General features: G+C 45.0%; 1 protein-coding gene across 2 annotated transcripts in view; it reads right to left on the bottom strand.

Annotated features, from left to right (window-relative positions):
- The window catches only part of DDX11 (DEAD/H-box helicase 11), a 30,218-nt gene extending 20,386 nt beyond the window's left edge, over positions 1-9,832 (bottom strand). For both annotated transcript variants that reach the window (XM_067536239.1, XM_067536240.1), the window contains exons 1-6: positions 9,686-9,832; positions 7,789-8,025; positions 6,154-6,240; positions 4,592-4,749; positions 3,092-3,140; positions 1,172-1,279 (exon numbers count right to left, since the gene is read on the bottom strand). In XM_067536239.1, the coding sequence (XP_067392340.1) occupies positions 1,172-1,279; positions 3,092-3,140; positions 4,592-4,749; positions 6,154-6,240; positions 7,789-8,025; positions 9,686-9,751 (705 nt within the window). In that variant the 5' untranslated portion in view covers positions 9,752-9,832. The remainder of the gene's footprint in view (positions 1-1,171; positions 1,280-3,091; positions 3,141-4,591; positions 4,750-6,153; positions 6,241-7,788; positions 8,026-9,685) is intronic.
- Positions 9,833-16,327: the final 6,495 nt, after the last annotated feature.

Genomic DNA, 16,327 nt, shown 5'->3' with positions numbered 1-16,327 from the left:
ACAAAGGAATGTGATGCTGGCTGCTTTAATGAGCCTCCAATGTAAACTGAGCAAAGAGAGACAATGAAAGTACATTTACATAAAAGGTAACCAAAGCCATCAACACGTGAGTGAGGAGATAGTCACTTTACTAACTCAAGAGGGGAAGGAGACTGCAAACATGAACATGGCATCAGTTCCCTGGCAGACACAGCAAGCTGAGCCCCAAAAAGGTCTTCCTGACTTTGAAAGCAAAGACAAAACTTTGTATATGAGCACAGAGAGAAAAAGCCATTCTGGCATCCCTCACTTGAGGGGCTAAAGCGGCCAGAGCTCTTGAAGTCACAGAATGGTGGTGGATCCTTCAGCTAAGGGAGTTGAAGTCTCTTGAAACTAAGTATAGGTGAGAAACCTACACAGGCAATGACTGTAACTTGCTGGAATTAAGTTTGAGTCTTAGAAGTGTTTGTAATCATTTCTTTCCTTATTCCATATATATATCACATAGCCCCATGCCCTTTTGTTAATAAATTTGTTTTATTTTTATCATAAACCAACTCAGTGCTTTCACTGAAAAGGCAGGTTTGTCAACCCCAGTTAAGTTAGTAAGCTGCTCTGTGCTGTCTCTTGAAAGGAACAGCAAACTGGACACGGGTATGTGGATGCTACAGCAAGAAAGGCCGAGCACTGCTGAGAAAGACGTCTCTGAAGAACTTGGGAATTGGGGTTCATTGATTGTTACCTGCTAGGCAAGGTTTGGACTGCAAAGTCCTAAAGAGTTTGCTGGGGAGGTAGAAAAGCTGGCATGTCTGGGAGCTGACACTGCTTAGCAGCAGCTGCAAAACTCACACTTGCCGAGGCTAAGCGGTAACAGTTCTGGGAACCCCAGCAGGTTGTCACACCAAGCTCATAGTGGGGCTGAAGGCACCACACAATGCCCAGTTAAAGAGATTAGGGTAGCTAGTGTCTGCTCCAATTTTGGCACCCTAAACTAAGCCCATGCATTGCTAACATCACTTTCAGATGAGCAAAACTTGGGCATCTGAGGAAGTAAGTCCCAAATATTTTAACTAGGTGTTTATTAGTGACATGGCTGTCGCCCACACACATCTCCTGGGATTTCAAAAAGGACTGTTATATTTGTAAGACAGCATTTCAGTTCCCCTGAGAAGCACCTGGGAGTGCTGCATACCTGCCTGGACCCTAGTGACACCAGCCGTATCTCCTCGCCAAAAGGGCTCTTCTGAACTTCGTGCACAAACTGAGCCAGCTGGGAGTGTGTGCGGCTGCAGTAGTAAATCTGTGATGAAAAAGAAAAGGGAGGCTAGAGGAACTCGCGTAGATCACACACTCCCTTCCCCCAAGAGCAACCCACCAAAATGCATTTCACCCAAGAGCCATCACAAATACATGGTGGGGCGCATGTTCAGGGGCATGAAGGATGTTCAACGTTCAAAAAAAAACATGACAGGATAGCCCTTCCCCTCTTGCCTTACACCTAATGTTTGTGTGTTTATTTTAGCTGATTCCTACAATAGGGACACTACAGGAAAACCCAGTCAAGTAGCAAAGCTAAACTCAAGCCATCATCACATTCAAAAGAATGACCAGCAGAAGCACTACCAATCTTCAGAGAATGGTTTTGATGGCACCTTGGGCAAAAGGCATGTGACAGGGTGTACAAACCCCACCCTGGAAAGGAAGGGGTTAAGCAGCTACTTTGGGCCTAGGCAGCCCCCACTATGCCACACTGGCAAAGTATGGGTTGCAGGAGGAGCTCAAAAGGAGACCAGACCAACTCAGTAGCAGCAGCCAGCAAGGTGAATAGATCGACTTTTAGCTCCTGGGAAGGAGCACTGAGGAAGATCAGATGCCTGGGACCTCAGCCTGTGGTGACTTTACTATACATGCTGAGAAAAGGGACTCTTGACACGCAGAAGGTCTGAGATTTACCTTCGATTTATATTGTTTAATGCCTTTACTTTGCCCATTGGGAGAAAGTGGACTGGTAGGAACTAATTCAGGGAAGCAGCAGCGCAGCACAGCACATTTGGGTGCAGAGCATAGCTGCCTGCCACAGAAATTTGGTGGCAAGGGGGGTCCTGGGCTCCTAGGTCCTAGGGCATGCAAAGGGCTGCCTGCCTACCCTGCCATGAAAGAATCTGGATGGAAAAGACCCTCAAAACCTGGACAGTAAGGACCTTGAGACAGACTCATGAGAGGCCTGGAGACCCCGTGAGAGTACATAGGACTATCCTTTGTCTGACTCTGCTGACTATCCTGATAGAAGTAAGGCACTGTGTGACTCAGCTGGAGAGTTGAGCCTCTGGGAACTAGCATCCCAACTGTGAGGAGTGCACCTGACAGCTGGCAAGTGACTAGAAGCAGACTCACGATGATGTCACACCCCGATGCCTGGGGGCATGCTGGTGGCAAGCTACCTACAACATGGCCCAACAGTGAAAGATGATAAGGGTGACATCTGTCTCCCCCAATCTAATCAAGGGATCAATGTGTGACCAGTTTCCAAATAACCCCCACAACGTGCTGGGATATTTAGTAAAGCATTTCCTGCCTTGTGTATCAGGAGTGTCTTTCAAAGGCTGAACCTTGTCAGTGGCCAGCAGATTGTAGTACAGCTTCTTATTAACAGGAATAAAGCAGAGGGGGAAAAAAACCTGCTAAGATAAATTGTAAGAGATTCTTGCCATTTCTCCCAAGTTTCAGAGATACTCTGCAGAGGGCACAGCAGTATGCTCCACTAGTCCAAGCACTAGAGAACCAAGAGGCAAGCAAGCAATAGCTCTTGAAAGTAATAAATGGCTATTTCCCGTGGTGTGTGTTTATAGTGACTTCAGGGAGAAAATCTTAGTGATCGCAGCAGAGCGAGCTCCCTAAACAGCCAGTATAATTCAAAAGGAGATGGTGGCAGGGATACCCTTAGCAGTTTAGTGGCATCTACAAAGCTGCTTTTGACAGGCTGAAAAGTAATCTAGATCTCCTGGGTCCTAGATCCCACTGTGCCATATCACACTGTAGCTCTAAGGAATCTTTAATTCTTCTTTTACATATATTGTAAAGGGGAAACATTATATGCCCCTCCACATCTTACCTTGGTCACATGCTCCTCCTCCAAATCATCATCATCATCTTCATCCAAACTGTGGGGGTGGGGAAAACAAAATGGTTTTCTTTCAGCAGCTCTCCAAAAGGTTTGTCTCATGTACAATCCTCACCCATGAGAAAGCATCAGCCCAGGAAAATCCTCAGTCTCCTGAACCATAAGCTGTGTTAAAGTCAGATTTCTAGAAGTGGCCCATAAATCTGATGAACAGCAATCAGGGTTCAAAAATGCACTTTTTAGCATGTATGTCTCCAGTATTAACCTGAACATTCTTTGTCATCCTCTTTACTAGGCACCTTATAGACTCTACTGGGATTTACTGGCTCTTGTGAGCTCCAGGCCCCTGCTAGTCAGTTCCACAATATTCCTCAGTTCACTAGTTGAAATGAAACCCCAGACACGTACGTATGCACAAAAAGCAGGGACAGAGGTCAGGAGAGCCAAAAATCTAATAGAAGAGCTTCACCAAAAAGTGCTAAAGTAAACCAAAGTGCATGGCAGAGTGGTGCAGGCATTATGTTTGAAACACACCTTTGAAATTTGATGCAGCTTACCACGTGTTTGAGCCTTTAGGATGAAACTGAGGTATTATCTGCTCTCTGTGTTCAGTAAAGAACCAATGGTATTTTGGGGCAAATACATATTTGCCCTAGTGTCCTTGACCAAAATCACCCCCACCCCACCCTACTGCATAACAACATATGCTCCATCTGGTTGCCACCACATACCCCAGACATGAATGTATTTTAGTGCTTGGTAAAGCAATTCCATTTATATGTAGTTTAATATGTGCTTTGGATTTATTGAGATGGACGGTGCTATATAAATATTTATGATACTTACTGGTAAATCAGATTTTAAATGTGTTTTGTTTCTCCTGGCAACACATGGTTTAAGCAGAAATCCAGATGCCAAAGGAACAACTGTGTGTGTGCGTGTGCGTGCAGATTTTATGCAGAGGTTGAGTGTGCTTAAATATTTCATGTCTTCTGTTTAAATAGAGCATCAAAAGCTGTCAGTACTACCCTGCAGGATTAACAGCTTTTACTAACACTCTGAGGAGTATTTTGCTTCTCTGATGTATGGAATTTGAACTCAAGTCATTTACAATGCACTCAGAGAGTTTATGTGCAGAAACAGGTCTAGATGAAGAGAGGATGCCTCTACAAATTCCAAGTAAGATGCACTTCTTCAGATCAGAGTTCAAGTCACAGTACTGTCAGTATGGAACTGATCCAGCCGAACAAAAGCCTTTGGGGGTTCATGTTATTTCATGGAAATACAGAATCTGCCTTCCAAGGCCAAAATAGGGGAGAAACTCCAGATGTATGTGACTGAGAGATACAGTTAGGTCTAAAAGGAAGAATGCCTGTGTTTCCACAAGAGAACCCCAGGAACCAGCAAACCAGAAACTCCCCACATCATCACTACCTTATGTGATACAAGAAGCAAGTACCTGGCAAGGAATCACCCACTCTCAACCCTTACCCAGATGTCACTTTCTTCTCCTCATCACTCTCATATTCGGCAAGGATCAGCTCCTCCTCACCGTGATCCAGCTGCTCTAGAACATCTGACCCTAACTCCGTTGACAAGATCTCCTTACTGAGCTGCAGCAGGCGCTCTGTCTCATCATCTTCAAGCCTCTGAAATTAGCACAAATAATTACCATTCACTCAAAGACAGAGAGCATCAGTATGTACAACAGACTATTCAGAGGGCAGCACGGTCTCCTACATAAGGGAGGGAACTGGATTCAGCCACCACCATGTACCTCTCTGTTCTGTTGGGGAGAACAGTCCCTGGAACTGCTCAGCACCAAAGGATGCAGTCAGTACAAAAAAGACAATACAGATGTGCTTGTGCAGTGAACAGATGTACAAAAGCAAGTACTTATGTGCAGAACTGCCCATAAGGAACCAACATACCAGATCAGACCAGTGGTCCATCTAGTCCAGTATCCTGTCTGACGGGCCAGTACAAGATGATTCAAAAAAACATGTAATAGATCATATAGAAGAACCTGTCCATAGGGGACTTTTCTTCTAGCCCCAAATTGCTAATTGCCAACCAATAGTGGTTGGTTTGTATCCTGAAGCAAGACATTGAGATGTTCTTAATCCTATAATTATCTAACAACTTTTTGGGATTCTACTAAAATCATCATCAATAATATCTTATGGAAGTAAGTTCCATGGGTTAATTTCATGCTCTGTAAAAAAAAAAAGAAAAAAAAAAGGAGGGGGGGTATCAGTTTTACATTAATCACCTTTCAGTTTCATTAAATGCCCCCTTGTTCTTGTGTTATGAAATAGGGCAATCAGTAGCTGATTCACCTTTTCTTTATTTCATATACCTTCACCTTATTGTTTTTTGTCTCTTCTCTGAACTAAACAGTTCCATTTTTTTCAGTTTCTCCTCACATGGAAATTTTTCATTATATCTAATTACTTTTGTTGTCATTTATCTCTGCACCCTTTTTATTTCAGCTGTATCCTTTGAGACAGTGTGACCAGAATTGAATACATATTCCAGGTGAAGGCATGCCAACAATTTATATAATAGCATAATATTTTCCTAGTAGATAATTGAACACAGAATTGCCTGCTCAGGCACCCAGAATAAGTGCACAGAAATATATCTCCAACACATTTGTACTATTTTCAGCGAATTTTCAAAGAAACGAAATAACAAAGCTGTTTTAAAACACTAGACATAGACACACAGGATGACAATGGAAGGGACTGTTGTCCACCGAAGCATGCCCTCACCTTCTCCCTCTCCAGGCATACAAATGCAATCACAGGAAATATTCCATACACCTAAATCACATTTCACACCCATATCTTGAGAGTTCCAAAACAAACTCAAACAGAAACTTGTGACTCACAGTTCAAGACTTAACGCCCCAATCTTGCGCTTAAGCATATAAGTAGTCCTAATGACTTCAATGGGAGTATTCATGAAAGTAAAGGCACACATATGAACAAGCAGTTAGCAGGACCTGAACCTCTAGTATAGAAACTCCTCTGTTCTCTGGGTTAACTCACCTTTCTTTTAGATGCATATTTTAGTTGCACATTATGGCGAATTTTCTCAAGACGATCCTCTCGCTTCTTCCTCCTGATTTGCTCTTCCTAAAATGAAGATTATGTATAGATTAATTTACTAATTTAGTATTAGAACTCAAACAGTATTCCTCTTCAGGTGTACCGTTGGGTGAAACACACACTCCTGCCTCAAGATCACCAAAACACAAATCCTTCCTCCTGAACAGCTTGTGAGTTGGCATTCCATAGAAAAGGGAATGCCTGAAAAATTCAAAGCAACCTGGGCTGACTTTTTAGAGGTCTACTATTAACATGGACTCTGAAGACAGATCTGTTGCTTCCCCTCCCTTTATCCTAACCCACTTCATTTATTTTGTGTATTATGATGAATCTGGTATTTTGGTATATTTGTTGTATTTGGAAAAATTGATTAAAAATTAAAAATATTTTAAAAAATCTTTCCTCCCTGCATCCGTCGCTGGTATTTGCCATACCCCCTAAGGATGTGGTAACCTTATATTATGGTAACACCTTCAACTAGATATATATCTCATCCTCTCTCTTTTAAAGTACTTTTCTTTATTAAAGATTAAACAAGCAAGCCACATTTCTGTTGCATGAATCACATTCATGACACATTGGACACAGTTCATTTCAGCACTCAAAATTCCAAGTGCTTCCAAATCAGTTCCTATTCAGAAAGGAAGGGAACACCTGAGGGTACGTCTACACAGCAAAAGCTGTGCTCGGGCTAGCCTATCTAAACTAGCTTTAATCTAGCTAGCGGACAGTGAAGACAGGGCAGCACAGGATTCAGAGCGGACTAGCAAATCGAGTATGTACCTAGGGTCCATGCTGCGCTTGTTCTACTCTTGCTGAAGCCTGTACCTTGCTTTCGTTAGCTGGAGTCAAGCTATCTTGGGTAAACTAATCTATGCACAGTTTTTGCTGTACAGACATACTCTTACACTTCCAACTGCCAGCAATCAACAGCTAGTCATATAGCAGACGGCTAAGGCACCTCCAGAATCAGTGAATTCTGATGACTGGGGGATGTCTGCTGGTTTAGATGTTTGTCTAGACCCTATGCTTTTGTTCTCCCTCACACACAGATAGCTTCTGGTCTTTCTGGCAGTGAAGAGCCATGTGACCATTAATCTATGGCATCTAGTAACACAACAAGGCATTGATGCAGAGAGGGTTTGGGAATCCTCCCATTCACTTTAATGTGGGATTACCTTTGAAACCAGTTTATGGCCATTATGTGCCAATCTTGTTTCACTGCAGATAGTCACACCAGAACATCCAGCTAATGGCTTAACCACTGGAGCTGAATGTCTCTCAGGTGCCATTGTTCCAGCTCATTGAGAAGATGTTCTCCAGAAATACAGCAGAAAGTTATAGAACATGTAAATAGCTGCATGTCCTGCCTAACATTCTTTTGATTATTTGTATAACTGGGACACTTGCTATCGTCCTCAGAAACAAGAATTAAAGTATCGTTTAGATCCTGTCAGCTACAAGTGCTTAGCAGACAAAACATTTCACTTTACAAAGTTCTCTGTTCCCACTATGCCGTCCATTGTGTTCATCACAGACTGCTATTGATCCCAACTATAAGTAGCATTTCTTGACCTTTAGTCTGTCCACCATGTCCCGCTCTTCCTTTTTCTGCACAAACTCAGTGATCCAGTCTAGCTCCCCTGTTGAGCCCTGGCAGTCTGAGGCCTCTGTGCTACATGAAGAAGGCTGTTGTTGCTTGTCATGTCCATTACGTTCATCTGCAAGGAGGTGGGCCTCCTCCTGCTTTTTTTTCTCTTCAAAATCTCTGAGCCAAGAGAGTGCTCCACAGATAAGACTCAAGGATTTTCCCTGCAAATAAAAAAGAACAAAAATACCTAAAAATACAGTCTGAAAAGGGGAGTTATCACAGCCCTTAAAAGAATCCCAATAGCAAAGCATATTTTGTTATGTTAAAAATGCCTCCGTGGATCTCAGGCTATGCTTGAAACAACAAAAGATTTTATTGAAAAAGTAATGGATGCCACATAGGTTGCCTAAGATAAAGGCCTTATCCTCTGATTGCTGGTATTGTAACAAAGACATAGGAACCCTGATGCATTTGCTATGGGACAGTCAGGAAGCTGTGGACAGAGGTGGACACGAGTTAAAACAGGGCTCAACTTCAACAGCCAAACCTCAACCAAAAATGATATCCTTCCTTATTTACATGCTAAGCTGTGTTAACTCTGCTACAAAGACTTTGGATCTTGAGGGCTGCAACGATCACCAGGTGCATGATTTTACAAAAACGGAAGAATACGCTTACGCCTACAATAGAGCAGTGGTACTCAGACCTTTCTGAGTTAGCAGCCATAGAAAGAATAACTTATCACCAGAGAGAGCAATTATATGACTGAAGAAATCTGGACCCTGTTTCTAGAAATATTTGGATAAAAAAAAACCTTGAGAGAACTCAAAGAATGCCAGACCTTCATTCCACTTAACTCCTCCACTTTTTCCCTCACCCCATTATCTTCTTCCCTCCTCCTATTCATGTTCTTCTATTTTACTATTGCTACCTGCACCCTAACATGTTATGTCTATATAGTGTTGCATTGTTTTGTATTGTCTGGTCTGCAGTTTTGACAAGTTGTATGATTACCTAATTGCATAAATTCTACTGGATATCCCGTGAAGAACGGGGTATTCAGAAACATATGCAAGTCATTTACCTTTTTTGTACTTTTCATTTTCATTCTTTATGAAAATCAGTTAAAAAAATTAATCACAAAAAACCCACAAGAAGTGACACAGATTCAAAACTAAATGTATTAATACAAGTTTCACAAGCAGGATTTCCATAAGAGGCAATCGCCCAACTGCTAGACTACAGCCCCAGAGATGTGGCTCAGTAGTATTTGCAATAATGAGAATAATACAATCATAATTATAGTATATATAAAAGGCACATTTCATTTTTAATGCTTTTACACTTCCCTCTTAAGTCAGTCCCTTCTGCCCCTAGTTAATTTTTGATCCTCTTTAAATGCCATATCTTCCTGGTATTGCGGCACACATATGCACTACTGTAGTATATGCACTACTGTACTACAGGTATGACCCTATCACTGGCACACAGACAGAGATTATTGCCTCCATACAGGGTGATTTATTCTTTTTCATATGTAACAAATTTCCACTGCCTGGCACTTTTTACATACTATATCATATTACTAGCAAAAGTATAACTTGAAGTTTGCTCTGCTATATAGCTGATGACCTATTTGGCAGAACCTTTTGATTGCCAGCGTGTTTCTCATATTTCTCTTTGCCTCTTTTCTCCATAACAATTATAAGCCAAAAGGTGGCTGTCATCAGCTCTCGACTCCCTGACAACTCAACAGTTCTGGATCTGAACAGGATAGAAAAGGATACTGAAGCAACCTTCAGTGGCGATCCTGTTTGTGAACTACGGTCTCTTCAACAACCAAATGCAGGGCAGGCTCCGCCACACTCCGCTCTCCCTTACCGTCCCTGTGGGGCTCTCAAAGATCCCGACCTTGCCAGCCTCCAGAACACCGTACAGCTCTGCCATGAAATCCTCTTGGATGGAGTAGGGGGTGTAAGGGAACGGGAAAGTAACTCTGCCAGTGCCCTTCCCCTGACCGGCACCAGCCGCCTCCTGGCATGGAAAACACGTTCAACGGGAGTGCGCGGCCCCAGCGCTTCATGCCTCCCCTTACTTCTGCCAGCCCCAAGCCTGCAGCCCCCTCCCCCCGACCTCTCTGCCAGCCCCCAGACTGCAGCCCCTCTGCCAGCCCCCCCAGAGCCCGACCCTGAGACTGAGCCCCCAGCCCCTCTGCCAGCCCCCAGACTGCAGCCCCTCTGCCAGCCCCCCCAGAGCCCGGCCCCCAGCACCGGCGCCCCCGCCCCTCAGCAGCGCGCTGCACCAGCCCCGTTGTCCACCTCCGTGCCCCGCCCAGACTCCATCCTGCCGCCCCGCGCTCAGGGACCGCGCCAGACCCGTCCCAAGTCCCGCGCGACGACTCCGTCACCGCCCCCACTTCAAACCAAGCGCCCAAGCCACCACGCGTCACGTTACGTCACACACAGCGGCGCCGATGTCAGACGCCGGAAGCGCCGCCCCGCGCACGCGCGAGCCGAGGGACTGCGGTACCGCGCGGCGCTATGGGCGCTGCTGGCCCGGCGGCTGGAGCGGACGAAGTATCGCTGGTAGCGGTGCTCCCTCCCCCCCCCGGCCCGCTTCTCAGCGCGGGCGGTAGAGCCGCGCGCCGCACTGGGCAGCCTCGCGCGCGCGCCGGCCGTGTGCCGCTGTGCATAGGTCAGGCTCCCGCCGGCAGGGGCAGGCCGCTCCTAGGGCGCGTGGGTCCCTCTCCCTGCCGTGCTGAGCCCGGGCTCTGCCACCAGAGAGGAGAGGAGCCTCCCTCCGGCTGCGCTGCCGCTTGGGCAGCTAGCGAGCGGGGCCAGGCCAGGGCAGCAGCCCAGCACGAACGGGGCCACTCGCTGCCTGCAGCCTTGCTTAGGTTGACGGACAGAGCAGCAGGCAGCCAAGCCAGGGATTTCCCTACACCCTTCCCCTGAATTCCCCCCCGCTCCTCCTCCAGGACCTCTCATCCTGTTCTCTGCTGGTTCCTACCTGGAGTGCTTTGCGTTTGTCCTTCTTGAATTTTGTCCTATTTACTTCAGGCCATTTCTCCAGTTTGTCCAGATCATTCTGAATTTTAATCCTAGCCTCCCAAGCACTTGCCACCCTTCCCCGCTGGGTGTGGTCTGCAAACTTTAACTGTAGGGCTATGCCCTTTTCTAAATCGCTGATGAAGCTGTTGAACAGAAGTGGACCTAGAACTGATCCCTGAGCGATCCCACTTGATACGCCCTTCCAGGTTGACTGTGAACCACTGATAACTACACTCTGGGTATGGTTTTCCAAACAGTTAGGTGTCTACCTTATAGTTGCTCCATCTAACTTGTATTTCCCTAGTTGTTTATGAGAAAGTCATGCAAGACAGTATCAAAAGCCTTACTAAAGTCAAAACACACTACATCTGCTGATTCCCCCATCCATAAGGCTTGTTGTCTTGTCAAAGATAGCTGGTTGGTTGGTTTGATGAGATTTATTCTTGACAAATCCATGCTGACTGTTATCACCTTATTTTCTAGATGTTTGCAAATCGATTGCTTCCTTATTTGCTCCATTATTTTTCAAGATACTGAAGTTAATCTAACTGGTCTATAAGGTCTTGTCTACACTTAAAAAATAAGTCGACCTAATATAGGTCAATTTACAGCCACTGCTGATGTCCACACTGACCTTGGGTTGGTGCAGTGCATTCTCACCAGGAGCATGTCCACTGACCTAAGAGGCAGTGTAGGGAGCTAAGAGCCCCATCTCTCAGCTCCCTGCTGGGAGTCCACAGGTTCCCGGGCTCCCTGTGGGCTGCCCCCACTCCATGGTCCCAGCCGGAAGCTGGGGGTAGCAGCCAGGGTCTTTTCCCTGCTGGGAGCTGGGGGAAACCATGTGGGTTTTCTCCATTCCTCCCTCTCTGCCAGAATGTGCAGCCATGTCAATTGCACAGCTCAATAGATGGAGAAGCTGCCAGACTTCTTGCCTCCTCCCAGTTGAGTTGTGAAATTAACATGATTGCCTGTTCCAATTGGGACCAGGAATCAGCCGCCAGGGCCTGCAGCAGTTTGTGGCTTGCGCGATCCCAGCTCGGAGCCAGGCTCTAGCCAACCATTTCCCAGCTCGTACCCAGGAGCTGGGCTTGCAAGCTGCCCGTTTGCCCAGTCCTGGCTTCCAGCAGCCCATGTCCCAGCTCACAGGCCCATGGCTTCCCTGGTCTCAGCCTAGGGAGGAATCTCCGTCATTGGAAGTTTTTAATATGTTAGATAATCACCTGTCAGGGATGGTTTAGATCAGTGTTTCTCAAATGATGTTCCGCGGAACCCTTAGTTGAAGGGTTCCGCGAAGAAGCGGAACCGCACCGCCGAAATTAACAAAAATCGGTGCCGCCGAACAGCTGTTCGCGCGCCGCTGAACAGCTGATGGAGCCACCGCTCAGCTGCTCGCACGCGGCCAAACAGCTGATGGGGCCGCGCCGCCGAAAAGAGCAAGATTTTCTTGACTTTTTGGCGGAGGGCATGGCATGGGGGCGCAAGGGTTCCTTGGGTATGGCAGGGGCGTGCAAAGGTTCCGGGGTGGGAATGAAATTGAGAAATACTGGTTTAGATAATACTTAGATAATACTACCTTGAGTGCAGATGACCGAATTAGAAGCTCTCTCAAGGTCCTTTCCAGTCCTACAATACTATGAACTACTCAACTAGCACTAGAGCTGCAGAATCATCAAAAGACATTAACATTCATAAACTTAATGTCTTCATTATACTCTTTTCAACAAGAATCCAAAAAGACTGATCGTTTGGAAAAAAATAGAAGATGCTCTGGAACTGAAGTTCAAATTAGTCCAACCTGGGGAATCCTACTGACTTTCTCATGAGCAAGCTTTGGCTGTTGCCTTAAAATTACTGCAACCATTATTACTGACTTTGGAAAGTACCTACCAAGATAGGATGGATATAAATAGTGAGGATAGTGGACTACTTTGTCTACTATGTTCAAAGAAAAATGATCATCATTTTCTCTCTTGTAAGTCTACTGTTGAAACCACTTGAGTCATTAAACAATGCCATCCAGCCATCTGCTACAACAGTAGTAGATCTTTGTCCAGCAATAGATGCTACACTAGGATAAATCAGAGAGATATCCATTGAAAATATACTGGAAGAAGCAAAGACTTCAGGCCAGAAGTTTACTAATGAAGGCACTTATATTGAATCCTTAAGTGAAGAGGACAAGAAGTGTTTGTTAAACCAGCTGAAAAAGTACACAGACTTGATTCTTACAAATCTACAACAGCAACTTCTGGATTCCACTGAACTTCTAAGTAGCTTTTACAGATGCCCGTCTTATAAAACACCACCAGGTGAGTGGAGTGAGGCACTACCAGTAATGAGGCTGCCATGTGATTAGGATAGAATAGAGAATTGAACATAGTGGAATGTCATATAATGAACGAATGAAGATGTGACTTCAATTTTTTTTTTTTTTAATAATCATTAGTCGTTCAACCTGATCTTTGTGCTTTGTTTCCTGGGATGAAAGAAATAGGAATTCATCTCTTGCTACTCCCAGTCACAACAGCTACAGCTGTTCTTTTTGGTCAGAGTGTTTTTTGGTCATCGAATAGAAATTTGTGTTCTGATAGAAGTTGCCTTCTGCCTGCTCACGTGAATGAACTAATGAGCATATCAGTTGAAGGACTGGACGTACCGGACACACAAAACGCCATCAAAGATGAACATGCTGCATTCAAGAAGTTCATAAACAGAGTTGTGCAAAATTACAACATAAAACAAAGAAGGATGTAGATACAGTGCTTCATAGAAGGCTTGAGTAGTCAACTTTAATTTGCGTGATGATTTAAAAACATGAGTTTAAATGTAATTTAATTTTTCAGTTTTTACTATAGTACCATACAGCCCACCTTCGCCCTCATAGTCTCACCCCCATGTAAATTCAAACACCTCCCACCTCAACTTAAATTCCTGGGGAAAATACTGATCAAATCCCTCTGCTAATGCAAACTGGGGAAAGAGGGCACCTTAATGGAAAGGGAAGAGGAAGAAGGTATGAGTTGGAGTGGGGGGAACTGGAGAAGAGCTGGCAAGATTGAGGGAAAGGGAGGGGAAAAGAAATTAAATGGAATAGGCTGAAAAGAGGACAATAAAAGGGAGAGAGGAAAAACACTAGGAAAAAAGGGGGACATTATCAGAAGAAAGAGGAAATTAAATGAGAAAAATCAAACTATGTGAATAAAGGTTGGGGGGTGGGGGGGGAGAAAAGGGACAAACGAATTTAAGGATCCAACATTTGTTTCTGGTACAGTTGTTTAATCCTGGATGGGGAAGGGTTTTTTTTCAGATTAATCATGGTTTAGGAGTAAGGTTTTTTGTTTTGTTTTTTTGTATAGTTTCCATCCGTTCTGTGACCATGTAGGCCGAGGAAGGATTTCGGATAGCAGTTAGGGAAATACTTTGAAAACAGCAGGCAGCACAGACTGTATTAGTCAGTCAGATTCCGAGAGCCACTCAAACCTAGGGTTCTGGCATCCGCACAGTTGTGCACAGACCCAAGTCAAAGTAACTATATCCCTAAGTCCCTAGCGCCTCCCCCCTAAAACATGGCCACTCTTGCTCTAGGACCATGGTGTACTGTGGGAAAACTTTACTGTCCACTCAGCACTTCCATTGATTCGCTCCCCGTTGCAAACCCAGGAAGCTCTCTGACAGTGTGCTGGCAGATAGGTGATCAGAAGAGATTGGGGTAACGAAGCCCTGAACTGCTGTTGTTCGCACAGGGCGGGTGACTTCCGCTTTCAGTAGAATGGATTGCAGATTGTTGAGATAAAGACGACCAAGGAAGTTGTCCCATGGAATTATGGGATACTTCCAACTGATTCCCAAGACCTGAGTCAAGCAGGGCTGCATCTACATTGCAAAGCAATAGGGCTCAGACCCTAGCTCCCAGCTTAACTCAAGCTCGGACTCTCCAGCCCTCAGGGTCCTGGGACCTTGGATCTGAGCCTGGGGTTAGTGCAATTGCAGTGTAGATGCAAGGCGGGGTTAGGCTTGAACCTGGGTGCAGGCATGGGCTTATACTGCAGTGTAGACATATTCAAAGGGTATATCTCCAAACTCCACAAAAATGAGCCTCCCAGCCCACTCAACAGACTTAAGCTAGCTATGTAGAGGGGGCTGTGAAGCCCACTCACCCTTCCCAGGCTTCAGAGCCCAAGCTGTCATTTCAAAGTACTGTTTACAGAGCTATTTTTAAGAGCACCAGTGCATACCCTGCTAGCCCAAGTCTGTTGACTCAGGCTGGGAGGCTCACTTCCTTGGGCCAAGTAAACATACTAATAAAGTATCCCAATTTCTATCTCCTCTCAGTCACAAGGAGCATTAGAACAGACCAGGCTGTTGAACAGACCAGTCTAGTCTGATATCTCAATTCCAATAGTGGCTAATGCCAGATGCTCAAGAAGAAGGTCAAACACATCCAATCCATCTAGTTGTGCAATAGCTAAGGCCTTATTTGAACCGCAGGATGATTGTCAAAAATTTCTGGCTGAGTTGTGGACAAGCCATGGTAAATTGCGGAAAAATAATAATGGATCTTATTATTTGCAGTAATAGAGTCCATTATTACTTTTCCAAGGCTTTCCACTGTCGGCTGCCCAGGGCTGCCTGCGGTGGCTCCCACTCTCAATCCTGGGGTGGCAGGGGCTCCCACTGACAGCTCCACGTACGGCAGGGCTCCAAAACTGCAGTGGAACCCTAACAATCGGAATCTGCAATTTCCGCAATGTCGCAAGTTAAGTAGGGTCTTAGCAATAGCATACCATGGAGGAAGATTTTTTTCGTGCACCGGCTGGTTTCTATCCTCCGAAATGCTGTTTTCACTCACAAATGCCTAAATCTCCCCCCCCACCCCCCCACACACACTTTTTTTTTATTTTTACGGTTACTCTGCTCTGTGATGCAATGGTTATTCTTTAGCCATGAATGCCAGATTATACATTGCCATAAAAATAACTGTATCCATTTTAAATGTGCTACATTTTAATTTCATTGAATGCTCCCTTGTTCTTGTATTAAGGGACAAAGTAAGTGGGAGCCCTCAAATTTTATAAAATTCTATTGTATTCTCTCTTACTCTTCTCCTCAAACTTAACAGCCCAGGACCTTTAAACCTCTTTTCATATGGAAATCTCCTCTGATTCTTCCATTGCCTTGCTTTAGACATTTCTGGTTTTGTTACCTCTTTGTTCAGATATGGTGACATATCATTCATGTATAAAACTACATACAAGGCAGAATTCAGCACATTCTTGACCTCTCCAAGCAACTGACTCTCCCATGCCACAGAAATAAAACCTCCTCAAAACAGGACTATTATGTGTCTCCTAATGAAACACTCCATGGGTGAAGTCCTGGCTCCTGAAATCAGTCTGAGTTTTGCCATTGACCCTAATGGGGCCAAGATTTCACCCCACCTGAAATACACTCAAGAACAGAAGATGGGACAAGA

The sequence above is a fragment of the Emydura macquarii genome, unplaced genomic scaffold (assembly GCF_026122565.2).
Source record: "Emydura macquarii macquarii isolate MOO-44397 ecotype Brisbane River unplaced genomic scaffold, CSIRO-AGI_Emac_v2 contig_3530, whole genome shotgun sequence".
NCBI lineage: Eukaryota > Metazoa > Chordata > Testudines > Chelidae > Emydura > Emydura macquarii.
This window is presented reverse-complemented; position numbering and strand designations above follow the sequence as displayed.